Here is a 26321-nt window from a genome sequence, read left to right as displayed (position 1 = left end):
AAAAATACTTCAAAACTGTATATTGGAAAATTGAAAAAAGCGGGAATTCCAAACTCACCGCTTCCCTTCCGCGATCATTTGGACTTTGTAGCTCTCGGCTTCGGCCGGAAGCCTCACCGTCGCATTCAACTCCCTCTCTTTCCTCATCACTTCTTGAGCCTCGATTTCGATTTGTTTTTTCCTCTCGACCACGTCGATCTGAATTTCTTCGTTTCGAATTTTTTGGCGAATTTTAGCGGCTTGTAATTCGTAGGCCAATTGTGCTTCGGCTTTCTACAATTCAAAAATTAAAAAAAATATTATCGGATTTTTTCCGTAAAAAAAACTAACGGCAGTGTTAATTTCTTGATTGAAGTTGGCCTTTTGCAACTTGAACATTCGTGAATTGTCCTCGATTTTGGTGTCGGTGGAGTACTTGACGTCCATTGCCGATTTCTGGCATTCGGCTTCGCGTATTCCGGCATCCCGGTTGGCTTCGGCGACGCCGGCGTCGGCGTCGCGTTTCACCATCGCCGTCTGGGCTTTCCCGAGGGATGTGAGGTACTGGACGTCGTCATAGACGTCCTTGATGGTGAAGGAGAGGATCTCGATGCCCATCCGACCCACATCCGGGGCTGCCACTTCCCGGACGAGGGCTGCGAATTGGTCCCGGTCGCGGTACACCTCTTCGACTGTAAGAGTTCCTGCAGGAAAACAGGGAACAGAAAATAGAACCAGATTAAAAAAAAATCGAAAAAATGACATAATGCCAACTTAACTTCAAAGTTAGAATTTATCAAACTAAAAAAAAAAACATGGAAGCGAAAAATACGAGAATTGCCAAGTCTTGTATGGTTGCCAACTTAATTTCAGAGTTACAGTCATCTTAGAGCAAAGAAGAAACATAGAGACACCGGAGCTAAAATCTGACAATCATTTGTTTTTCGTCCTAACAGTATTCAATGTTGCCAACTCAATTTTGCTTAAGTCACAGACTACCTGATATAAGAAAACTTATGTTTACAAATTATATAATGTTGCCAACTTATATTTAAGATTATGGGCTATTTTTTTCATACACCTTATTGCCAATTTAACTTTAAAGTTGTAGTTTACTTATTAAACCAGCAAAACAATGAGATGATGCAAAAATGATCAAATATTTAAATCTTCTATAATTTCACTTAAAGGCTTTGGTTGGTAATGGCAATCAATTTTACTAGTTTTATGTATTAACTAATTGAAAATATAGTTCATTCTGTACTAGTAAGTTCTTTTCAAAGTTTCCTGCGATAAAAAATAAGCGAAATAATCGCTTTCAGAGAAAGAAATCCTGACGTCACAACCGCCTCTTATCACTGAAACCTCTCCGTCACCAAAAACCTAACAGATATTTGAACATTTTTCACACGTTTTCCACAAAATCCCTTTCTAGATTTTCAAAATCTAAATTTTATCAAGTTTCGATAAACTCTGTCAGTGTTAAATATAAGGTCAAAAACCATTTGATCTTAAAACTGGACCAAATGCTCGATAGGTAGTTATGACGTCATAATTCCATCTTTAAATCGAAATAACTTGACTTGGAGAGCAGATATAGGGAAACGGTTTTCACTGCTGTAATACGCGCTTTCAGTACAATACTTTAAGAAAAAGTTGTTTTTTAAATTGATTACAAAATGACTTAAAAGCAAAAAAACATAAAAACCGTTATCTTATTATACTTTCTGTATTTACATTGTTTAATAATGCCAACTTAATGAGAAAGAACATAGGAGAATAAAGTTTACAGCAAAAAACGTGACATAATGTGAAATAACATATTTTTTAAAGTGACTTAATATTATTTTCCGTTAAGCATTTATTAATTTCGATGTTATTGAATTATTTTATTAAAAAAAGATGTATTACTAGACGTCATTAATACACTCTTTTTCATTAAGTAACTGTTTTAAAATTTTGATGATATTTTGATATAAACAACCAGTTATACTCATACAAATAAAAAAACAATGACGACTAACATACATTTTTATAATCCATAATTATTTTTGGTGATTTATAGAAATAGTATTAATATTACAATTGTTCAAACTTAAAAATGAAAAAATGAAAGTGTTAACAAATTTAAAAATGGTCTACTTCAAGGACAAACTAACGATGAAGTTTTTTTTTATAAGGAGTCATTTTTATCGTTGCGATGAAAAAGATGAAATTGATTTTGATTTGTAATTAATTTCAAAAAAAAGTTTACGGTAATAATTATTGTAATAAACTCGTTGGTTAATGGGCGATTAATAAACTCAAGAATTAAAGGCACTCACTCGCTATTGCTCGTTCGTGCTTTAAACAGTTTCGTTTATTAATCACCTTCATTAACAAACTAGTCACATGAAAGACAAGAAACTTCAAATCCAGACTTTAGTCATTATTCCTTTTAGTTTCTATAGAAAGATTTCCTTCCATTTTTTTTCAAAGTTCATAAAAAAAAGTCAAGTGAAGAAAAATTGTTGCTTCGTTCGTTACATAAAGATGTGAAATGCTTAAAAAAATAATTTAAAATTCGCCAATTATTTCAATTTATTTTATATGAGAGGCCGGCCCTAAAACCGGCTTAGCGGCGTCTCATTCGTTCCTCGAATAATTTGACCAATAGAAATTATCACCGTCGTCTTCAAAAAATTGCAGATGTTTGTAGTTAGATAATGATCGGTCAACGCACTCCCAACTAAATTACAACTCTTAAAAATTCCACAAAAACTGTTATTTTGTAAATGTCGAAATTTCGCTGTTCTCTACGAAAATTTTTAGTTTTCTGTTACACTTCAGTTAAGTAACCGTCTAAAAATTAAAATTGCATAATCTCAAATTTTCATAATTATTATTTATATTTGCGAATAGTTGTAGTTTATAAGCAAAAAAAATAGAGAAATAATAAATAAGGCTGCAGGCCATAAAAGCGTCCATACGCCCTTAATACATAAATACCTATAATCAGCCCGACAAGCCGTAAATTACTATACTTCATACCGTTACAAAAGTAAAAAAGTGGAAACTTTTAAATTCTAGAGTTCAATCCTTCGCAAATTAGATATTACGGTAAAATCAGTCAATTCACCAACGTTATCAAACGCACATTTTTGGCTTCTTAGGCGTAAACGTGAACTCGTTAGGTCGTGCCCAACTTGTTTAGTTGGAATTTGCGCCAATTGTGTCAGGTTTTGCAATTGAAAACATGACAAAAAGAAAATTATTGTCCATAATAGACACTTTATTACACTTAAACTGGTGAAAGCAAAAAAAATTAAACTAGATTGTACGTAAATGTGGACGAAGGCCAAACAAAGAAATTGTCAATAAACTAATTGAAACGAACCCTTTAACAACCGCATAGGTGAGTCCAACGGTCATGGAAACGTTAAAAGCACCCATCCATACCATCGACATGGCACTTGCAAAATTCAAAGTTTGCAAAAGAATCAGTAGAACTGTCACAGGATAAACTTATTAAGTTTTATATTAGCTCCCCACTATCGTCAAAATTGGAAGATTTAGAGTCAAGGATTTACAAGACGTAACGACTAACTGCATAATAATAATGCGACAATTATTGTTAATAATAAAAGATGCAGTTAAATAAACAACTGCACATTTCTTCACGTAATTAAACGAAAATCTGGTCGAAAAATTGTCAGAAATATCAGAGAATCGAGTGGGCCTTGGTCAAGTTCAGCCGCGACGTAATCGCTTTTCCTTGGTTTCGTTCATTGACCAATTGAGATCAATGGAATTTTTATCGTTTTTTAACAAATGTGTTTATCTCGGTTTTTCGAGAACACTTGCCTAAAATGGCACGCAAGTGCCCTTCCAGCGTCTGGAGAATCGTCGCTTTGATCTCCTTGACTGATTTCCCGAGAAACTGCTCCGAAGCGGTGTAGAGGAGTTCATCAGCTTTCATTATCTTGCACTGGGCCACTCCTGTGACCGTTAGGGGAACCCCCTGAGCAGTTTCCACGTTTCCGCACATGGGATTTAACGTCATCACTTCGAGGGACAGACGCTGGACGTCCGTCACCAACCACCAGGCCCATGCCCAGCCGCCTACGATCGTCACGCGCTTGGTCGAACCGCAGCATCCTCCTGCAAAAATTTAATATTGTCATTGTTGGCATATTGTGGGACTTGTGGAATTATTAGAGCGGAAGCAATGAAAGGGTTGGCCTCGATTTTGATAGTATTATTTTATGTTTATCGTGACTCTGTTAATAGAAAAAATAAAGTATGTATACCGGGACATGTGTATTTTTCATTCCGAAACCCACTTGCACCAATAAATCTGGTCACAGCTTGTGATACATTCCCACAATTTTACAAAATTAATTACTGATTTAATTAAATTAGGGATTTCGGTCATTTTCAAGTGGAGATATTCATAAAAAGTAGAACATGCTTATACTTGTAATTTATTAATTATATTAAGTTTTCATCGATATTCAAAAATTGTAACTAAATGAATTAAAATGAAGCCAGACAGCGAAACCTGAGTAAATAGTTGGAGTTGCAGATTCGTCTACAAAGATAAAAAAATTTCTGTTGAAAAAAATACTCAAAACATTTATCAGTCTTAGACTTTGAAAAATAGGTCAATAACTCTTGAGAACTATCGGTGTTAGCTAATAATGCTTACGACCTTTCGTTGAAAAAACACTTCAAAACGCCGTTGTTTTTTTTTCTTAGTCGAAATTTTGCCGAAAAATAGCAAAATTATGTCGAAAATGGTGTTATTTTTGCTTCTTTTAACCGCTTAAGCGAGATTTTGTGAAAACGGAACGAAAAGTTACTAAATTAACATGAGTTAAAAATTTCAATATTTTTTATTGACACAAAAACACTTCAAAACGCCGTTTTTTTTCTTGATCAAAGTTTTGTCGAAATTTTGCTTCTTTTAAAGGCTTAAGGGAGATTTTGTGAAAACGGAAAGATTAACTATTAAACATGAATTAAAAATTTTAATATTTTTTATTTTGAAAAAACTCGCCGTTTTTTTTCTTAACCAAAATTTTGCCAAAAATAGCATAATTATGTCGAAAATAGTGTTATTTTTCCTTGTTTTTACGACTTAAGTCAGACTTTGTCAAAACGGAACAAAAAGTTACTAAACATGAGTTAAAAATTTCAATATTTTTTCCATTTTTAAACGCTTTGTTTCATTAGAAATGCGTCTATTTTGAGGAACTTCATTGAAAATAAGCCCAGAGGTCAATAGATTTTTGTGCAACAAAATAGGAATAGTGAATTTTTTTCCTTTCTAGACGTGAAAATTTTTGTGAAAGCAAAACTAAGTTAATTTTCCCACTCAAATAAATATTTAAAACTTACAAAATCTCCTACCGAATTTTATAAAATGTTATATTTCAAGCGGCTTACTTTGTTTTATAAAGTTGAAATTATTTCGCAAAATTTTTCAAAAATCACTGAATTAGTTCAAAAAGTAAATTGTTTTGATTTTTGGGATATTTTAGCCCATTTTCATTAAATTACGCAGTTATTTAGTAAGATTTTAAAAACAATAAACCAAAATTTTTTAAAATTATTCAAAAATGATGCAATTTTTATATTTTCGACCTTTTATCTAGATAAAATCGCAATTTTTTGCACAATTTCGTTTTTTTTCTTGGTCGAAATTCTGTCGAAATTTTACCGAAAAATAGCATAATTATGTCAAAAATGGTGTTATTTTCGCTTCTTTTAACCGCTTAAGCGAGATTTTGTCAAAACGGAACGAAAAGTTACTAAACATGAGTTAAAAATTTCAATATTTTTTTCCTTTTTTAACCTTTGTTTTCATTAGAAATGCGTCTATTTTGAGGAATTTCGTTGAAAATAAGCCTAGAGGTCAATAGTGTTTTGTGCAACAAAATAAGAATAGTGAATTTTTTCTATTCTAGACGTGAAATTTTTTTGTGGAGGCAAAGCTAAGTTAATTTCCACACTAAAAATAAATATTTAAAATTTACATAATTTCCCACCGAATTTTTTTTTATAGAGACGCAATTATTTCGCAAAATTTCTCAAAAATCAACCAAAAAAATCATTAAATTGGATCGAAAACTAAATTCTTTTGGTTTTTTGGTATATTTTAGCCCATTTTCATTAGAAAAAACGCAGATGTTTAATAAAATTTTATAAATAATTAACCGGAAATTTTTAAAATCATTCAAAAATAAAGTAATTTTTATAGTTTCGGCCTTTTATTGAGATAAAATCGCAAATTTTTTTGCAGAATTTCGTTGAAATGGCCTTAAAAATCAATAAATTATTATTATTATTATTAAATTTTTAATTTTATATATTATAATATTACTATAATAATTTATATATTTATTTATATTATTAAATTATTATTAATATTAATTATTATAAATTATGTTTTTCATTCAAAATTCAATTATTTAGAATTAAGCGAAATTTCGCCAAAAATTACTTAAAAAATCATAGAACTGGATCAAGAATTGTGTTTTTTTTGACTTTTTTAAAATTAAAAGTTAAAGTTTTTGCGGAAGTGTGAAAAATCACAAAACTGTTTGAAAGCGGCATTATTTCGCGGCGTTGAAGATTTTTGAAAGTTTTTTTTCCGAAAACGCAACTTTTTGCAATATTTACACAAAAATAGACCAAAAAATCGCCTAATTGGCTGAAAAATACTGTTAGATTTCTGTGTAACGCAATTCAATCAAATGATCAATTATTTTATAAAATTTCTTCAGAAATATAAAAAATTTCGTTGACATAGATTGAAAATTTATAATTATACGTAAATACTTACTAATTTTTATGAATATCAACTAATTTTTTTTCTAGTTTTTGCATAAATTATGCTCTTAAAAAAAACATTCCTTTGACAAAAATAACCCAAATCGAAGAAAATAATTCGAAAACTGTAAATGTGGAACTTATTTGTATGATATTTTGCATATATTTAATAAAACGATCCAAACTGTCTAGGAATACCTAAGGTACACTTGAAATATAAAAAATACAAACCCAGAATTAGTTTTGTTCGATTAAAAAAAAACACATCAAAATTGATTTTTTTCGATTTTCTTTTCGCAAATTTGTGTTAAAATTCACTATAAAGTGCTTGATTTTCTACGTTCGCGAAGAGAAACCGAAATCGAAACCTCTAGAAATCGCGAATTACCCAAAAAACCCATCAACTCCGAACCCCTTCTCGCGCTACGTTCGCCGCCTCACGTATACACCCATGGAAATCGGCCCATCGTTCCTCCAAATCACCATCGCCCATCTCTTACCATCAACCCATCAAGCATACAACCGACGCGAAGAAATTCACCGCGATCCACATTGCGCTACATCATATTCCCGTTACACTTACCATATAGATGGTACAAAAGTGACCAAATCGAGTCGATTTCAACACACCATTTGCCCAACGATGACTAAACACTTGAGCGATTGGAAGAAATTCCGTTAACGTGAAATTCAGTCACACGAAGACATGAGAGGAAAATTAGGACTGATTAGTTCGATGGTACAAGTTCAAGGGAAGCACTGTGAGATGATGGTACAGACAAGTGCGTGCATTTGTATCATGGGTGGTTGAAGAATTTTCAGTGGAGTGAAAAGAGAAAAAAAGGGAATTTATAAAGGAGTGGTAAGTATTTGCGAGTTGAAAGCGGTTCGAGTGAATTATTGACAATGAAAACGCATTGTATTGAAAAGGGCACTAGAAGGCCGACCAGAATTTAGAAAAAATAATGCGCGGAATTCATGATAGAATAGGATAACAGTTTAAGTCAGAACAATTCATTTAATTCTTCTGTTTACAAAGTTCCAATAAACTTATTGAGAGAAGAGAAGAATTAAGAAAAAAGAATAATAAAAAAACGTTTTAACAGAACAATCGACTATTAAAAAAAAATGTTAACAATATGAAAGAAATTAATAATTTTTTAACATTCACAGTAATTTTTTTTGTGAATAATAACTTTGTTAATTTAAAAACTTTTTTGAGAACGTTAACAAATGAAAAAATTAAATTAATAATATCATTTGTTAAAATAACACTTTTTTTCCTTATTTTTAATGGAAAGGTATATTTTTTTTTGCGTTTTTGGATTACTAACATTATTTTTAAGTAGTTTTTATAAGCTTTCCCTATACGTATATTTAACCGTTTACGAAATATTTAGAGTTTTTAATTTTTTTTTTGAATTTGCACCTTCCAGTTCAAAAATCGATAACTCCGCCATTTTTTAAAATTTTAAAATACTTCTTATCTTATTTGAAAGAGCAAGCTTAGATCTTTCCTTTGGTGTTTTCAAATTTCTAAAAAAGAACAACACACCCCAAATGTTTAAAGTTAAGTTTTCAGAACCTTAAGCACTCATAACTCATTTTTTTAAATGAAATGCCACAAGTTTTATTTCATAAAATCGTAGAAAATTTAATTCTGTATCGACCTGTATTAGCATTCCCTATACTTAGGTTTAATAGTTTTCAAGTAATAATAACTTTTTGTTGTGATTGAGAAATGCATTAACTATAGGCTTTTTCTCATAGGTTGCCATGGAAACGAGAGAGAAAATGTGAGAAATTAAAGTTTTTTAAACCAACATTCAATGAATTTATTTTGTTTCCACAGAACGAACAATACAGTTTTAAACAGAGTTTACCGTCTGTTTAATCAGAAATGTTTTGATGGGAAAGTTTGCAAAAATAACTGTGGTAAATAAAAAATTTTTTACAATGTCAAAAAAACTTACATAACTTGAAAATTAATACAGATCGATGCAGAAAAAAATTCTCCTCCGTCTAGTAAAATAAAAATTGGGACATCCAATTAAAAAAAAATAAGTTATGGGTATTTGAAGTTATCCAGATTTAACCTTGAAATTTTTGGGTTTATTAACTTCTTTTCCAATTTAAACACTCTGGAGAACAGATATAGGCTTTCTCTGTTAATTCTCGAAATATGATTTCGAAATCTTTAAAACTAAGAGAGTTACCGATTTTTTAAGTGACAGGTGCAAATCCAAAAATTTTCAAAAAATGTTAAATACCTCGAAAACGGTTATACTTAGGTATAAGAAAGCCGATAAAAACGGCCTTAAAATAACACAGTTAATTAAAAAATGCAGTGAAAATATCTTTATTAGAACTTTCAACATTTCTAATGTGGGCTTTAGACGGAACACCTGTATATTTGTTAATAAAATGGCAACTTAATTTATTCAGAGAAAAAAAAACCTCTAGCCGTATTATTAATTATTATTTCGCACAATTGACAAAATTCTTGTAAAAATTACGAAAATGTTTGCTAATTCCACTAATTATTTTGTAAAGTTTATTAGTTTTGGCTATTTTTTGAAAGAACAATAATGACAAAAATAAAAACTACTCACAAAACCTAACGATTTCCAAAAATTTCCGCTCGCAACTTCGGGAAAGTGAAAGCACAGCACGTATACTCCAAATTACATAAAAATGTCCATTGTGACAAAACTCTCCCTTCCCTCATTGAAACAATTTGATGACGTACCGCCCTAGACATTTAAATTCAACAAACGAATTTATTGAGTAAGTTACTTTCTCGTTCACTATTTCGTATTTTCATTTTCGGACTTTTCAATCAGTAGACGCGCCACCGACAAAAATGACACTTATCGGTACCACCTCATATCCCAGTTTTATTTAATAATTTTATTGTGTGTGTGTGATTTTTTCAGGAATTATGAGCACCATTACGGCCCCTTTATTGGGCCTGGGAGCCACGGCAGCTTCCAATTTAGCCGTTTTTATCCCAGCTTTAGCAGCAGCTATCGCCTATTTCCAGTACGACCTGCTTGACCCCGAGTCAAGACCTATCGATGTTTCGACTGACGAATTATTGGAACGGTACGACTTTATAGTGGTTGGGGCGGGATCAGCAGGTAATTATTCCCAACACAAGTGATTAAATTTTCACAAAAAAAAATCAAGGGGCGGTTGTGGCAAACCGACTTAGTGAGATAGAACAATGGAATGTGCTCCTGCTGGAAGCAGGAGGCGACGAGATGGAAATTTCGGACGTCCCGCTCATGGCCGCCTACCTCCAGCTATCGCAAATCGACTGGAAGTACAAAAGCGAGCCCCAAGGCCAAGCCTGTCTCGGTAAAAAAAACCTACTCAAAAAATCCACATTTAACGAAAAATTTTAGCCATGAAAAACGGCCGTTGTAACTGGCCCCGGGGCAAAGTCATCGGGGGCTCCTCCGTCCTCAACTACATGTTGTACCTCCGCGGCAATAAAAAAGACTACGACATTTGGGAATCCCTGGGTAACCCGGGCTGGGGCAGCCAGGACGCCCTCTACTACTTCAAAAAATCGGAAGACAACCAAAATCCCTACTTGTCCCGCACCCCGTACCACGCCACTGGGGGCTACTTGACGGTGTCCGAAGCCCCCTACCACACCCCCCTGGTGGCGGCGTTCGTGGAAGGCGGCCGCCAACTGGGCTACGCCAACCGGGACATCAACGGCGAGCACCAATCCGGGTTCATGATGGCGCAAGGTACCACCCGGAGGGGGTCGCGCTGCTCGACCGGAAAAGCATTCCTGCGTCCGGTACGCCTCCGGAAGAACCTCCACGTGGCCATGCACGCCCACGTGACCAAGGTCATGGTCGACCCCACCAGTAAAGTGGCCTTCGGGGTCGAGTTCGTGAGGGATAAGAAGTTGTACCGGATTCGGGCCACCAAAGAGGTGGTACTTTCGGCAGGCGCGGTCAATTCGCCCCAACTGCTCATGTTGTCAGGGATCGGGCCTAAGGAGGATCTGGAACGGCTCAAAATCCCACTTGTGCAGGATTTAAAGGTTGGGCACAACCTACAGGACCATGTGGGGTTAGGGGGATTGACGTTTCTGATCAATCGGCCACACTCGATCCTCCTCAATCGGCTGTATTCGGTTAGTTCGCTAATGCAGTACGCGATTTTCGGGGGCGGCCCCTTGACCATCATGGGTGGGGTGGAGGGGTTGGCGTTCGTTAACACGAAATATGTCAACGCTTCGGACGATTTCCCCGATATTGAGCTACATTTCATCTCGGGTTCGACGCATTCTGATGGTGGTACCCAGCTTAGGAAAGCCCATGGGCTCACTGACGCGTTCTATGAGCGGGTTTTTGGGCCCATTGCCGATAAGGACGCCTGGAGTGTTATCCCAATGCTGCTAAGGCCCAAATCACGCGGTTTCATTAAATTGCGGAGCAAAAACCCACTGGACTACCCTTTAATCTACCCCAACTACTTCAAAGATGATTTCGATATGAAAACTTTGATTGAAGGAGCGAAACTAAGCGTGGCCTTGAGCCAAACCCCGGCGTTCAAGTACTACAAAAGTACCCTCCACAAATTCCCGGACTGTGCCGGTTTCAAAGACTACTCGGATGAGTTTTACGAGTGTATGATCCGCCTCTACACTGTCACAATTTACCATCCGGTCGGAACGTGCAAAATGGGCCCTTATTGGGACCAGGAGGCCGTCGTGGACCCACAATTGCGCGTTTACGGCATCAAGGGCCTAAGGGTGATCGATGCTTCAATAATGCCAAACCTAGTGAGTGGCAACACGAACGCCCCTGCCATAATGATCGGGGAAAAAGGGTCGGATTTAATCAAAGAATTCTGGATAAAAACGGCCCGTTACGGCCGATTTGTGTGATACTATCTATAATAATAAATTATAAAAGTACCACAAGTAGTTTCATTTTCCTGGCTGACGGTTTAATATTTCCGCAAACGCGGCACTTTTAGTCTAGAGTTCAGTTCGATCGAAGATGGCGTCGCACGCCCAAATGAACCTTTTCTCCATCACCCGGATGGCCCTAACCCTTGGGCCGGGCTTGGGTTTCCTCCTCTACCTCCATTCCTCCACCATGACCCATCGCCCCGATATCCTGGACCGGGAACACCGCGTCCATGACGTACCCATGTACCAGATTCTCCCATCGTACGATTTTATCATAGTGGGTGGCGGTAGTGCCGGTGCGGTTCTTGCGAATCGTTTGAGTGAAAATCCCGAATGGAAAGTACTACTTTTGGAGGCTGGGCCTGATGAAATTTCACTAACTGATCTTCCGTTATTGTTCCCAACGCTTCAATTGTCGCCGTTTGATTGGCAGTTTAAGACACAGCCGGGGGAGAAGTACTGCCAGGCCATGACAAGGGGGCAGTGTAACTGGCCGAGGGGGAAGGTACTAGGAGGGAGTAGTGTCCTTAATGCTATGTTGTACGTCCGGGGGAATAAACGGGATTATGACCGGTGGGAAATGGAGGGGAATATTGGTTGGGGGTACGATGAGGTACTACCATACTTTAAAAAATCGGAAGATATGAAAATTGAGGGGTACCAGGATGATTATTATCATGGTACTGGTGGGTACCTTTCGGTGGAACTGTTCAGGTAAGTTAACTGAGCGCCACGTCAGTCAATTTAATTAATTTAAGTCCTTACATTAAAAAAAAAAATCTAGGACCTCTGTTTAAAAAAGGTATCAGGGTTCCCTACTTGATTCAAAATAATACTTTATTCAAAAATGGCAAGGAGTTTTGCTAAAACTATTATTTAGAGGCTGGTGTTGCAAAAAATTCTACTAAAATGTGAAAAAAGCGAAGAATAGTAAAAATTAAAAAAATAAAATAGTAAAAATAGTAAAAGAATAGTGCAAATTAGGAATGGGCGATATTAAGATTTAAATATCGATAATCAATACATTAAAATTATCGATATAATAATATATAACATAATAATATAATAATAATTATATTATATATTACATATATATTTATGTAATAAATAATAATATATTATGAATATATCAGAATACTTATCGAAAATTAGCAAAATATCGATATATCGATAAAAATGTGGGTATTTATAGATAAATGATAGTACCTAATGAATGTTACTGTTCAATTTAAAAAAGTTGAAATGGTAAAATATTTGTTTTTTTTTATTAAAAATATATCTAAATTATATAGAAAGATCATAAAGTGTTGAACTTATAGTTATGTAGTTAATATTTTTGCAAAAAATGCTCCAAACTGTTGATTTTTTTTTTAATAGATTGCCATTTTTACACATACAAATTTTATTAGTGACGTCATTTGTCATCCACAATTTTTTGGGTTGGTAATCTTCAACTGTTTTTGGTTTTTATTACATTTTTCTATTCAACAATTATACAAAAAATTAAATCTTGTACGATATTTTTTTAAGGATATTATATAATTTTTTACGTTTTAGTTCAAAAACGGATAACTACTCCAACACAATTTTTCTATTAAAAGAAAAGGTATTAAATTAAACACAACAATCGACGTATTTGGTCGGTTTTTACAAAAAAATTGCATAATTCATTTATGAATTTAGCACCTAATTAAACTAAAACGATATTATTCAAAAAATCCTCGGAATATCGATAAATATTGATAATTATCGATATTTATCGGAGTAGATAAGCTGTGCCGATTCAGATTCACTTCGTCTGCGCATGCGCCATTTCAAGGAATCCCCTGTGCAAGTCGTGGGAATCCCAGAGTATTCCCATCATGACGTCATGATCCAAAAATAACCGTGACATCATGATATAAAAATAGCACTAACATCGGGGATTCACATAATTTTCAATATGGGATTCCCCAAAATAATACGCATACAACGGCAAGCCATGACATCATAATCCAAAAATAGCTTCCACAACAGGGAATTCCCACGTTTTGCACCGGGGAATCCCGGAAATGGCGCATGCGCAGACGAAGCGAATCTGAATCGGCACAGCTTATCTACTTATCGGCAATTGGTATATCGATAGTCACCGATATTTATCGGTATACCAATAATTATCGATATTTATTAATAATATCGATCAACGATATATCAATATATTGGTAAAAATTCCCAGCCCTAGTGCAGATCAGGGCAAAAAATATCCTTATTTTTGAAGAAAATAATTATTGAAAAACAAAAAAACAATAAAAATTTAAAAATCTTTTTTATTTTCACGAAATAATGTAACAAAATGAAGATTAAACAGTGATAAATCTTTTATTTAAACAAATTTCGCGTTCCTGGCGATTTTTAAGTGTTGTTCATTGCTACAGATGACCTTTACAGATTACCATTAGATATGTATTTTACCAGTTGATTTGTTTCCAAAATCGATCTTATCCTCTTTTTTCGTTTTCTTCAAAAGCTAGAGAAAAAATTGTATGTGTGATTCTTAGCTTCTAGTTTTATCCACTGATCACATTTTTAATACAATTTCTTGTCAATTTGATAAAACATCGCAAAAATTCACGACTTGTCACTGGTACTGTAAGTTTACAGCAAAATTTTTGGCACCAACAAAGAATTTTACTAAAAAATGTAATAGAATTTTTACAGTATTAGAGCAATAACATGGTAACAGAATTTAGAAAATAGTACTATAAAGTTCATCCGAGTTTCAAAAATTGAAAATCTGTTGATTATCCTCCCCAGGTACCACTCCCCCATCGCCGACTGGTTCCTCCAAGCCGCCCAAGAGTTCGGTTACGAAATCCGCGACATAAACGGCGAGTACCAGACCGGCTTCACCCTCGCCCACGGTACCCTCAAAGACGGTCTCCGCTGCAGTACCGCCAAAGGCTTCCTGCGCCCCGTCTCCAAACGCCCCAACCTCCACGTCAGCCTCCACTCCCTCGTGGAGAAAATCATCATCGATGAAGTAACAAAGCAAGCACGTGGAGTCACTTTCAACAAATTTGGGGCCCGACGTACCATCTATTCAGACCGTGAGACGATTTTAAGTGCCGGTGCCCTCCAATCCCCCCAGTTGTTAATGCTCTCAGGGGTCGGACCCCAAGCCCATTTGGAGGAGGTCGGGGTTGAGCCACTCGTTGACTCACCTGGAGTTGGTTCAAACCTCCAAGACCACGTGGCCATGGGCGGGGTTACGTTCCTTTTCGAACCATCAGAAGAGTACCAGAACAAGACTTGCGGGTTTATCCTCCCGAAGGTTTTTTCTCCCGAAACTATCAATGATTTCGCGCAAAGGAGGCAAGGACCGGTTTATTGGTTACCCGAGTGTGAGCTGATTGGTTTTGTTAAAACGAAATACGAGGATCAGGATGATGATTGGCCAGATATTCAGTATTTTGTCACAGCTTACGCTGATAATACCGATGGGGGACTTTTCGGGAAAAAAGCTGCAGGTCTCACTGATGAATTCTATTCTGCTGTTTACGAAGAAGTACTCTACAAGGACGCGTTCAATGTCATTATTTTATTACTAAGGCCGAAAAGTCGTGGCCGCCTGTTCCTCAAAGACGCCAATATCAATAGTCACGTGGTCATCTACCCCAATTATTTTGACGACCCCCAGGACATGCAAGTCTTGGTAGGTAGTACCAACAAATTTGAACCATTGTAACTTTCTTTATGGTAGATTGAAGGTGCCAAAATCGCCTATGACTTATCAACAAAAACCCCAACCATGTCCCAGTACAAAACCACCTTCAACCATTTCAAAATCCCCGGTTGCCACCATTTGCCATTCCTCTCGGATGAGTACTGGGCTTGCCAAGCCAGTCACTACACTTTGACCATATACCATCCCGTGGGAACGGCCAAGATGGGTCCACCCAACGATACCATGGCCGTGGTTGACCCCAGACTGCGCGTTTACGGTGTCAAAAATTTACGGGTGGTTGATGGGTCAATTATGCCGCACATTGTGAGCGGAAACACCAACGCCCCCATTATTATGATAGCGGAAAAGGCGGCTGATATGATCAAGGAGGACTGGGCCGTTTTTGAGGAACAGGACCAAGAGGAGGAACCTGTTGTAGGGTTTGGGAAGACACCCAAAGTCCAAGACTTAGATTATTGGTAGAAGAGTGCGATTTAATTACAATAATAAAACGCCAGTTTTGTTTTATTGTCGTGTTTACTTTACTATACTTGTTAGACAAGTCATCCTTACATTAGCGCTTAGTTTAATAGCGACGTTTCATGATAAGGCACATTTGTTTGTTAATGGCAATGATTTTGCATTAATTCTGATTCGGTCCGAAACCGTATTTTTACTCCAGTCTTGCATTCTTCCAACCAGCTGATGGTTCAGACGTACCGTTACTGAAGCGATTTTACGGTTTAATAAAACTGGTTTGTTGTAAGAAGTCTTAAACGTATCTGTGATGTTGGTGATGTAAACCATCGAATCTTCTTTGAAATTTACGTATTTCAAGCAGGTAAATAACTTGACAATTGCAAAACTTGGAAATCGTATAATTATCACGCTGAGTTTTTGTAACGAAGAAGAAATGTCAAAACGCTAGTTTACGATACCACATTAAATTGTTGTTTAATGACGTAGATTTGAATTGTAAATAAGTGTGTCATAATTGCAGATACAATACTATCGAAGAAATTTACAAGAGAGAAACTTGATCGCCACTAATTGTTGAATGAATTAGAAAATTGATAAAACATATTAGCGGTTTCGCAACAAAATAAATTGCTATTTGATACAGAAAAGTATTCAGACAAAATTATTTTATTGTAATTTATGTAATATTTTATGTTACATTTTTACTTGATTATTTGATTTATTTACCTTGACTTTGCACAGCAATTTGGAACAGAAATTATTTTAATTGTAGAAATCACCGTTTAATAAATGTTTTTTTCGAAATGCTTAATCGAGTAATTTTTGAAATGTGGGTAAAGGGTGTCGTATAAATAATACATATTTTGCATTTCTTCACGTTACATATTACATGTTGTATAATTGGTTTTAATGAATTTATTGCCACATTAAAACACTTCACTCACTCAATTTTGCAACAATTCGGAAAAAATTAAAATTAAATCAAAAACCAGTGACACATTCTCGGATCCGTTTTTTGAAAAAATAATTTTGGTCAAAATCCCATCCTGAAGACGATAGTTTTTTGTTTTCGAATTATAAACAAAATTTTACATTTTAGGGAAATTTTAAAAAAATTGTATCTTCCTTAGAAACAAAATTTTACATTTTAGCGAAATTTAAAAAAAAAATTATCTTCCTTATTATAAGAAATACACATTTGAAATAAAGAATTATAAGACCCTTTTTTACAGAGAATTTAATAATGTTATCAGCGATTTTTTAACCATTTATTTAGCTGTAATGACATAAAGTTTAATTTTTTTAAATAGGAATCATAGTTGGCTATGACATTTTCGAAAAGTTTATTTTTTTCTGATTGTATATGTCTATTAGTGTAATACATTATTTTTAAATAATTAGGAGAAAACATAACATTCCGCTTTTTCTTTTCAGTAGGCCATGAAAAATTTTTGGATTTTTATAATTTAATTTATTTATAATTTAATGATTTTTTTAACAAGAATAAATTAAAAACAGCATAATAAATTATTAAAACATCAAATTTTTGCGATTAATAAAAATCATTTGTTTTTAGATTTGAAATGGCAAGCTTACATTGTCATTCTATTTTCTAATTAAATATGAAATGTCGGAAAAAAAATCTTATTAATTGTATGATTGCTTGTCAATAAAATTTTATTTTACAAAAAAATGTCAATCCAAACACCAAAATCAAATTCCATCTGCGGTAAAAAAATACATAACATTATCAACATCACCTCCATTGGACTTCACTAAATCATAAAAAAGTGTCATCAAATGGTAGCGACACATCATTTTCAATTTTCTACACATTTTTTATGCAATTACAATCTGCTACGATCGTATATTTGTTCAATTGAAAATAACTTTATCATAGCTTATTTTTATAATTTCACATTTTTTACTTTAATAACCCTTCACAAAATTTCTAGATTATTCACACCTTTTATGTGAAATACCTTTTCCATGGCCAACTACTGTAAAATATTTTAAATATATTTTTTATCAAAAGTATATAAAAATATCAAACTGTATTTATATTGTTTTCAGTTCATATAAAAATAAACTTTTCGAAAATGTCATAGCCAACTATGATTCCTGTTTAAAAAAATAAAAGTTTATGTTATTACAGCTAAACGAAAGGTTAAAAAAAATCGCTGATCACATTATTAAATTCTCTGTAAAAAAGTAAGAAACTAATGTCTGTATTTCAAATATGTGTAACTTTTATAATAAGGAAGATATAAATTTTTTAAAAATTTTGTTAAAATGTCAACTCTTGTTTATAAGTCGAAAACAAAAAACGATAGCGGGATGCGATTTTAACCAAAATATTTTTTTTTTTAAAAAACGGAATGTGGCACTAGTTTTTCTCTAAACCTCTTAATTTCGGAGATCTCCTATTTGGAAATCAAAAATGCAGCAACCTGTACAATAGAGACGTAAAACAAAAAATCGCATTATCGCTTGTAACAACAATATTTCTCGTCCGAAGGCCGCCAATCAAATGTTTTTCCAACTTAAGTAATTGGTGTGGTTATTGCTCAAAATAGATAAAAACTGCGTATTACCGTAATAGTCTCTTGACAAGTCAACAATTTAATTACCACCAGTTTCACTAACTCTCCCCAAACACGATTTTTTATTCACAAGTTGTAAAATCATTTCCAGAGACAATGGACCATGCCATCGACCCTTGCCCCTCCTCAACGTCGGGCGTGTCAGCCCACCTTTTCCTCACCCTTATTAACAGCCTCCTGGCGTCCAAATGCCGCATCAGTTCACCCTCCAACTACCCCCAAAACCGCGCCTCCACCCTGTCTGACAACGACGAGTTTGATTTCATAATCGTGGGTGCTGGGAGTTCCGGATCGGTTGTAGCCAACCAACTGTCCCTAAACCGGAACTGGAAAGTCCTAGTCCTCGAATCCGGAAATCTTCCGCCACCCGATAGTGAAGTAAGTAAAATAAAAGCAAATCAAGCGACTAACTTGATTTCTAACCCAGATACCCAGCCTGCTATTCAGCCTTCAAGGCACGGAAAGCGATTGGCAATATGCGACCGAACCCAATCAAAAATCCTGTCAAGGGTTCATTGAGAAGAAATGTCGCTGGCCGAGGGGGAAATGTCTGGGGGGCAGCAGTGCAATCAACGCCAATCTGTACATTCGGGGAAATAGGCGGGATTATGACACTTGGGCGGAACTAGGGAACGAAGGGTGGGACTATGATTCGGTCATGGAGTACTACAAAAAGCTGGAAGATGTTGATGGGTTTGATGGGTACGGTCGAGGTGGTTTTGTCCCATTGAATGTCTACCAATCGAATGAACCCGTGGGCGAAGCCCTCAAAGACTCGGCACGGGTCCTAGGTTACCCCACCATACCCCAAGAGGGTAATTTCGGGTACTTTGAAGCCCTCCAAACTGTGGATAAGGGCATAAGGGCAAATGCGGGCAAAATTTTCCTGGGACGAGCCAAAGACCGGGAAAATCTAGTCGTGGCCATGGGTGCCACAGTGGAAAAAATTTTGCTCAAAGAAAAAAAAACAGAAGGTGTTTTGGTCAACATTGGGGGGCGACAAATCGCACTCAAGGCTCGTAAAGAGGTGATTTTGTCAGCTGGGGCCATAAACAGCCCCCAACTTTTGATGTTGAGTGGCATAGGGCCGAAAAAACACCTCCAAGACGTGGGAATTGACCCAGTCATGGACCTCCAAGTCGGCGAAAATTTACAAGACCACATTTTCTACCTCGGATTACTTGTCGCAGTTGACGATAAAGTCTCGCAAGTCCAAACCAACGTAATCGATGAGATTTATAAATACTTCATGTACAATGAGGGGGCTGTGGGTCAGATCGGGATCACCAACTTGCTTGGTTTTGTGAATTCGCGAAACGACTCCAATTACCCCAATTTGCAATTCCACCACATTTTGTACATCAAAGGGGACAACTACCTCCTCCCCGAAATCCTACGAGTGACAGGATTGGGCCCCGAAGTTGCCTCAATCGAACTACAAGCCAATCAAAAATCCCCAATGTTCAAAATAGCCCCAACTCTCCTCAACCCAAAATCACGTGGGAACATTTTACTGAAGTCCAAAAACCCCAACGACAAACCTCTGATTTTTGCCAATTATTTGGACGATCCCTTGGACGTGGAAACCCTACTTGAAGGCATCAAATTCGGGTTGAAACAAATCGAAAGCGATCCTTTTGCCAAGTTTAAGCCCAAATTGATTGATTACAATTTGAAAGAATGTCAAAAATTCGAGTACAAATCCGATGACTATTGGAGGTGTGCCATCCGGTGGCTCACCACCACGCTCTACCACCCCGTGGGCACGTGCAAAATGGGGCCCAGGGCCGACCCCACCTCCGTGGTCGACCCCAGGTTAAGAGTGCACGGGATTGAGGGCTTGAGGGTGATTGACGCCTCAATCATGCCCCTGATCATCAGCGGGAACACGAACGCCCCCTGTTTGATGATCGGGTTGAAAGGAGGGGCCATGATTTTGGAAGACTGGGGGGTAAAACATGACGAGTTGTAATAAAATTTTCAAAACCCAAAATCGTGTTTATTGACAAAAAAATTTAACACACTTCATCTCCTCAGGGGCATGTTGTGTTTCCTCCCCTTGCGCCTCCTCCTCTTCCCCCCTTTGTTGCGGCGCCTCCGCGCCTCCACAATCTGGAACTGGCTTTTCTGCTTGTCGGACATGTCCCTCCAAATCTGGCCCCCGATTTTGGCCAGAACTGCGCCGCTCATTTTGATCGAAGGGGTGATTTTCTTAAACTCCATCAGAAAATTCAAGAAGGGGTTTCTGCAAGTCACCACTTTGTCCTTCAAGTCGGCGATCAGCGTTTTGGGTACGCTCCTGGCGCGGCTTTTTCGCGCCGGCTCTGCGGAATTTTCCCCGTTGTTTGGTGGTACTTTCGGCCAACCCATTCTGACGAAAATTTTGGCTTAATGACATTGACAGTAAATAACTCGGTCACTAGGAAAATTTGTTTAGAAATTTTCGTTATCTAAGGTGGCCATTAGGATGACACGACCATTAGCTAAATTACCATACAATTACCGGGTGAAAAATTGCGCTTTTTGCCAGATCCCCACTCGAGAGGGTTTTACTTATACATCGCTGAACTTCTGAATTCTTCGAGTAAATGTAAGCGAGTGTCAAGAAACATTATCTGAACTTTCACTGGTCAATGTTGGCGATTCAGTAGTGCTCGAGACCTTATAGTAGTGACTTAAGACGATCTATTTACACACGTGCCAATTTTTTCGCCACAAATGGATTTACACGAAAATTTTTAAGACGCTTTGGAATGAATGGTGAGGAACTTGACAAAGTGTGACGAGCGTGTTTGTTAATATTATTACATTATTTTACTATTATATTGAACGGAGGCTTTCCAAATTTCGTAACGCTATTGTGGAAATTTTTCTTTCGTTACACGAGGAAGCAAAATACGATTTTCGGAAAAACTACGCTTACCCGGTAATCACTTCTGAAAAATGTAAATTAACAGCAAACTTCCTGAAATTAGCGCCGATTGACCGGAAGGAAATGATCAGTGATAATTTATGTTCAAGTCTAAAATTGCAATCTCTCAATTAATATACTGAATGTTTTATTAAAAAAAAAACAACACAAACAAAAAATTACAAAATCAATAATTTTATTTGTGTATTTATTCGAAAAACTACAATTTTAAAATTTATTTAAGCATGTGTAATAAACTTACCCTTAAAAAAACTGTGATCGTTTTTTTTCTTTTTTTTTTCACGCTACCACGTGAAGTATTTTGAAAAAATTTTAACTAACAAAACTTTTTTCAAGTTCTAAAATACCTGATAAATAAAAAACTTACTTGTTTCAAAAGTAATATGTGGTAATAACGAATAAATAAGACAAAAGTGTTATTTATTTTTACATATATATTTTTCTATTTTTTTTGCGCAGCAACAAGTACAATGTGTTCAAAAATGGTCGTTCATCAAGTCACCTATGAAATTTGAACGTAATGTGCCGCTTAGTTTAATTGTAAATGCCGTCAAAGTGACAGATCCGTCAAAATAATGTAAAAAGGCTTCGAATCTAAAAACAAAAAAATACACAACAAAAAAATCACGGAAATATAAAACACAAATCAAAAGAAACCGTACTTTTGCAACAATTTTGCCTAAAAATGCAAAAAAATGAATAAAAAGTTTATTTAATGATTTGACAGAGATGACAGTACTGAAACTACAATAATCATTTAAACAAAGCGGCACACTGAATTTAAATTTCATAGACGACTTGATGGACAACCATTTTTGAACACACTGTATAATTATCTTAATTATCTCACTTTTTCAAAGTTGATAATAAATCAACTCAAAAGAAAAAACGTCCAGACATTAAAAAAATAATGCGCCAAAAAATTAAGTGCAGCATTTTTTATGCTTGTATTGTTTTGTATAAAAATTATTTCATCTAACTAAAATGTGAAATGCAATTTCAGAGCCAAACCCGTCTGTCCTCGTTGAGTAAAGCAGACAAACATCCAAAAATTTATTTCGTAACAAACTTTCACATCTTTCACATTTGTGTAATTAAAATTCTGCATATAAGAGTTGATCAATTTCAATCCTCGTGTCTCACAATTTTCATTTTCCAGTAATATTTTTACGATTAGTCGAGCACTGAATGCGTGAAGGAAGCAAGCAATTCACGTAGTTGTCATTCATAAATTCGTTTCTCTTCAGTAAAAGCACGTCTGAAATTTAATAATCGTGCTCATAAAAGCGTTGAAATTGAATATACATAAGGAAAAAGCGTCCGGTCTGTCGATAGACTGATCAAGGTGCCAAATTTTATTTAATTAAGTCAGCAATCTTTTACATAACACACAAAACCCTTATATAATAATTTTAAAATACACATAACGCTCGTCTCATTACGAAAATACGTTCCACTTGGCGGCATAATAATGTCAAATTGCTGCAGATTAAAGAATCAATTTTTAAAAGTCACCAACTTTTCTCCTCTTTTTGTGAACGTATGCGTACGAACGCACGCACTCACCTCACTTTCATCCTTACGCAACGAAATTTTAGAGATTTGGGAGAAATGACAGGGCCATGACATCACTGGAAATGTTAAAACAGTCCCCACGAATTCGGCACCCATCTCAAATGTATTGTAACAAAGTCCATAAACGCGTTCTGGTCGAACAAGCTTATATAATACGCAAAATTCGGTTTACTTTCTCCTCCTCAACGAAAAATGCAAACAGGTGCAGCAACCACTTTTCAGGCCGAAAAATCCCAAATTACCAACAATCGAAGTGAACGTAACACCAATTGCCGCATTTTCAATTCCAGATTAAAGCAATGGCCCTGAAGCTGTCCCCTGCGTCGCACCAATAATGGCCATCATCTTACCCACTGTTTTGGCATCGATCAAAGCCGGCGTCGGAATCATCGGTGCCGGAAAAATCGCCATATTGCCATTCCTCCTCGCTGCTTTAGCTTACTTCCATTATGACCAATTCGATCCCGAAAATAGGCCAGTTGATCGAAAAGTTGTAGATAAAGAGTATGATTTCGTCGTGGTCGGGGGCGGCTCTGCCGGATCAGTTATTGCCAACCGATTAACGGAAATCCCCAGCTGGAAGGTCCTCCTCCTGGAAGCTGGAGGACACGAAACGGAAATTTCCGATGTACCGGTACTCAGTCTCTATTTACATAAAAGTAAACTCGACTGGGGCTACAAGTAAGTACCACCAAGTTATTGAAAACCAAATCACTAGTACTTTTTTGTTAGGACTGAGCCACAAACTGAAGCTTGTAAAGCAATGATAGAAAATAGATCGTCTTGGACTCGTGGTAAAGTCCTGGGAGGGTCAAGTGTCCTCAATACCATGCTCTACATCCGTGGTAACCGGCGAGATTTCGACCATTGGGTCCATCAAGGCAACCCAGGATGGTCCTACGAGGAAATCCTCCCCTACTTCCTCAAATCCGAAGACCAGAGAAACCCATATTTGGCCCGGAACAAGTACCACTCCACTGGTGGGTACCAAACGGTTCAGGACAGCCCATACTCCACTCCCTTGGGGGTGGCGTTCCTCCAAGCTGGTCAGGAGATGGGGTACGACATCCGGGACGTCAATGGTGAAAAACAAACCGGTTTCGCCTTTTTCCAATTCACCATGAGACGTGGTACTAGATGTAGTACCTCCAAGGCGTTCCTCCGCCCCATCAGACTCCGGAAAAACCTCCACATCTCCCTATGGTCACACGTGACCAAAGTTTTGATCGATCCAGAGTCACGACGAGCTTACGGCGTCGAATTTATCAAAAATGGGAAAAAACAAATCGTTCTGGCACGAAAGGAAGTGATTTTATCGGCTGGTGCCATCAACTCGCCCCAATTATTAATGTTAAGTGGGGTGGGCCCAGCCGAACACCTTCAGGAGAAGGGGATTCGAGTCATCCATGACTCACCAGGAGTCGGCCAAAACCTCCAAGACCACATCGCAGTCGGCGGTTTAACCTTCCTGATTGACCCCCCAATTAGTTTGCTTGTAAACCGCTTAGTTAATCTAAACACCGCCCTCCGCTACGCCATAAAAGAGGACGGCCCTCTAACCTCCAGTATCGGATTGGAGGCCGTAGGCTTCATCCCCACCAAATACACGAATCAGAGCGACGATTGGCCAGACATCGAATTCATGATCACGAGTACCTCCACCCCCGCGGATGGCGGTACCCAAGTTAAACACGCCCACGGCCTTACCGACGAATTCTACAACGAGTACTTTTCCGAAATCAATTACAAAGACACTTTTGCCGTGTTTCCTATGTTGCTCCGCCCCAAAAGCCGCGGCGAGATCAAGCTCCGGTCGAAGAACCCCCTCGATTACCCCCTCCTCCAACCCAACTACCTCACCGACTTGCACGACGTCTGGGTGATGAGAGAGGGGGCGAAAGCCGCCGTTGCATTCGCCCAAACCGAATCGATGAAGCGATTCGGGACGCGCTTCTACTCCAAGCCCCTCCCCAATTGCAAGCACCTCCCACTTTTCACCGACGAGTACTGGGATTGTGCGGTTAGGCAATACACCCTCTCGATTTATCACTACTCATGCACGGCCAAAATGGGGCCTGCGGAGGACCCCTATGCCGTCGTTGACCCCGAATTGAGGGTGTATGGGGTCGCGGGGTTGAGGGTGATCGACGCGTCCATCATGCCGACCATCACCAATGGCAACCTCAACGCCCCCACGATTATGGTGGGGGAAAAGGGGGCCGATTTGGTGAAGTACTATTGGCTGCAACCCTCAACGAGGAGGAGGAGGGACTTAAGGGCGGTTTACAACGTGAGGTTAGGGGCGACGTGTCCCAACATCACGAGTATTTAGTCATTTCATTGCTCACTAGGTTTATTAAATAAATTATACTATTTTTCTAATAAATGTTTGTTTGGAAATTGGGTTTTTTTGAAAGTTGAAAGTGACAAACCTTTTTTAGATTTGAATCGAAGTGAAATTCAAGTACGCTCAAAAATGTGCACAGCCGAATTTCACTACAAGTACCTCCAATTATTTCTATTGTCGCTAATTAATTGACACAGTTAGGCTTCGTGTAATAATAGCAATGACAAAACTGTGTCATGTGTGGATTAATTTTTTGAAATTTTATTGCCGATTTCTACATGCGTATGGCGTTTTTGTCCTTTTTTAATTGACTGCTTCGCAAGTTTCTAACTACCACTTAATTGAAGAAATAAAGTAAACACAAGGAAATTATCAATTACAAAAATCCAAATTTTTGAAAAAACGGCCGATTAGTGTCAGACGTGATTGAAATACGAGTCGCCGGATTACCACCGACTTGACCTTAATTCCGCAAATACCTCCAAATGGCAAAACTGCATCTCAAACTAAAAATGCGGTACTTTCCTAATTAAGAACCATAAAAATGATGGAGTATCTAACATTTCGAAAAATTGCCAAAAGTGGAACAGAAACGCACGCATTTTTTAAGTTTCCCAGGAAGGGACAAACCGGAAGGACAACAACACGCGATGTTGGCAAATTCCGTAATTATCCTCCGGTGATGCAACTCTTACACCTTTAACCCGACATTTAGCCACAAGTCTTTTTCCGCGTAGAAATTTTCCCAAAACCCGCCACAAAGTATCCAATGCAAATGAAATAAGTTACGTTAGAAAATCTCGAATCCGTAATGGATTTCAGTACTTTCACTCTTTTGCCCGAGAAAGGAAGTACCAGTTTCTTAACATTGTACATTGACCTTCGTGGTATTTGTGGTCGTACAATTCCAGGATCGTACTCGAAATCTGTGAAAAACGAGCGTCCCGCAA

At 37.0% G+C, this 26321-nt stretch overlaps 5 protein-coding genes across 8 annotated transcripts in view; 4 read left to right on the top strand and 1 right to left on the bottom strand.

Annotated features, from left to right (window-relative positions):
- Positions 1-26321, bottom strand: part of Flo2 (Flotillin 2) — a 76957-nt gene that overhangs the window by 878 nt on the left and 49758 nt on the right. Inside the window, exons 2-4 of one of the 2 annotated variants that reach the window (XM_008193749.3) lie at positions 3823-4119; positions 331-683; positions 59-273 (exon numbers count right to left, since the gene is read on the bottom strand). In XM_008193749.3, coding sequence (XP_008191971.1) covers positions 59-273; positions 331-683; positions 3823-4119 — 865 coding nt within the window. Of the gene's footprint in view, positions 1-58; positions 274-330; positions 684-3355; positions 3510-3822; positions 4120-26321 lie in introns of those variants that run through there. The other variant, XM_015981070.2, reaches the window with a different exon arrangement.
- Positions 7275-11737, top strand: LOC660830 (uncharacterized protein). Of its 2 annotated transcripts, none has more exons than XM_967033.4 (4): positions 7275-7654; positions 9729-9932; positions 9982-10152; positions 10200-11736. In XM_967033.4, exons 2-4 carry the CDS (start codon positions 9734-9736, stop codon positions 11702-11704), a joined length of 1875 nt encoding a protein of 624 aa, XP_972126.1. In that variant the 5' UTR covers positions 7275-7654; positions 9729-9733; the 3' UTR covers positions 11705-11736. The 2 variants fall into 2 exon arrangements, with proteins under 2 accessions (XP_972126.1, XP_008191970.1); XM_008193748.3 differs by lacking the exon at positions 7275-7654 and adding an exon at positions 9433-9668 and having other exon boundaries at positions 10200-11737.
- On the top strand, positions 11781-15962 carry LOC660884 (glucose dehydrogenase [FAD, quinone]). The gene is made up of 3 exons (XM_967082.4): positions 11781-12445; positions 14525-15422; positions 15471-15962. The coding sequence occupies exons 1-3, from the start codon at positions 11820-11822 to the stop codon at positions 15915-15917; spliced, it is 1971 nt and encodes a 656-aa protein (XP_972175.3). The 5' UTR covers positions 11781-11819; the 3' UTR covers positions 15918-15962.
- LOC660938 (glucose dehydrogenase [FAD, quinone]) lies at positions 16096-20510 on the top strand. Its single transcript, XM_967132.5, has 3 exons — positions 16096-16275; positions 18609-18895; positions 18945-20510. The coding sequence occupies exons 2-3, from the start codon at positions 18614-18616 to the stop codon at positions 20487-20489; spliced, it is 1827 nt and encodes a 608-aa protein (XP_972225.1). The 5' UTR covers positions 16096-16275; positions 18609-18613; the 3' UTR covers positions 20490-20510.
- LOC661056 (glucose dehydrogenase [FAD, quinone]) lies at positions 21089-25424 on the top strand. 2 transcript variants are annotated; one of them, XM_064358245.1, is made up of 3 exons: positions 21089-21107; positions 23315-23705; positions 23757-25424. In XM_064358245.1, exons 2-3 carry the CDS (start codon positions 23359-23361, stop codon positions 25354-25356), a joined length of 1947 nt encoding a protein of 648 aa, XP_064214315.1. In that variant the 5' UTR covers positions 21089-21107; positions 23315-23358; the 3' UTR covers positions 25357-25424. The 2 variants fall into 2 exon arrangements, with proteins under 2 accessions (XP_064214315.1, XP_972338.1); XM_967245.4 differs by lacking the exon at positions 21089-21107 and adding an exon at positions 21122-21277.

Source organism: Tribolium castaneum, chromosome 8 (assembly GCF_031307605.1).
Source record: "Tribolium castaneum strain GA2 chromosome 8, icTriCast1.1, whole genome shotgun sequence".
Classification (NCBI taxonomy): domain Eukaryota; kingdom Metazoa; phylum Arthropoda; class Insecta; order Coleoptera; family Tenebrionidae; genus Tribolium; species Tribolium castaneum.
Note: the sequence above shows the minus strand (reverse complement) of the source record. Positions and strands in the feature narration are given on the sequence as shown.

Excerpts from the sequence above, each read along its gene's own strand:
- LOC660830 (XM_008193748.3), top strand. Across the intron at positions 9,933-9,981 it reads GGTTGGGGCGGGATCAGCAG|GGGCGGTTGTGGCAAACCGA; the intron begins GTAATTATTCCC and ends AAAAAAATCAAG. Across the intron at positions 10,153-10,199 it reads CCAAGGCCAAGCCTGTCTCG|CCATGAAAAACGGCCGTTGT; the intron begins GTAAAAAAAACC and ends GAAAAATTTTAG.
- LOC660884 (XM_967082.4), top strand. The coding sequence starts at position 11,820 with ATGGCGTCGCACGCCCAAATGAACCTTTTCTCCATCACCCGGATGGCC. Across the intron at positions 12,446-14,524 it reads CTTTCGGTGGAACTGTTCAG|GTACCACTCCCCCATCGCCG; the intron begins GTAAGTTAACTG and ends TATCCTCCCCAG. Across the intron at positions 15,423-15,470 it reads CCCAGGACATGCAAGTCTTG|ATTGAAGGTGCCAAAATCGC; the intron begins GTAGGTAGTACC and ends TCTTTATGGTAG.
- LOC660938 (XM_967132.5), top strand. The coding sequence starts at position 18,614 with ATGGACCATGCCATCGACCCTTGCCCCTCCTCAACGTCGGGCGTGTCA. Across the intron at positions 18,896-18,944 it reads TTCCGCCACCCGATAGTGAA|ATACCCAGCCTGCTATTCAG; the intron begins GTAAGTAAAATA and ends TTTCTAACCCAG.
- LOC661056 (XM_064358245.1), top strand. The coding sequence starts at position 23,359 with ATGGCCATCATCTTACCCACTGTTTTGGCATCGATCAAAGCCGGCGTC. Across the intron at positions 23,706-23,756 it reads AAACTCGACTGGGGCTACAA|GACTGAGCCACAAACTGAAG; the intron begins GTAAGTACCACC and ends CTTTTTTGTTAG.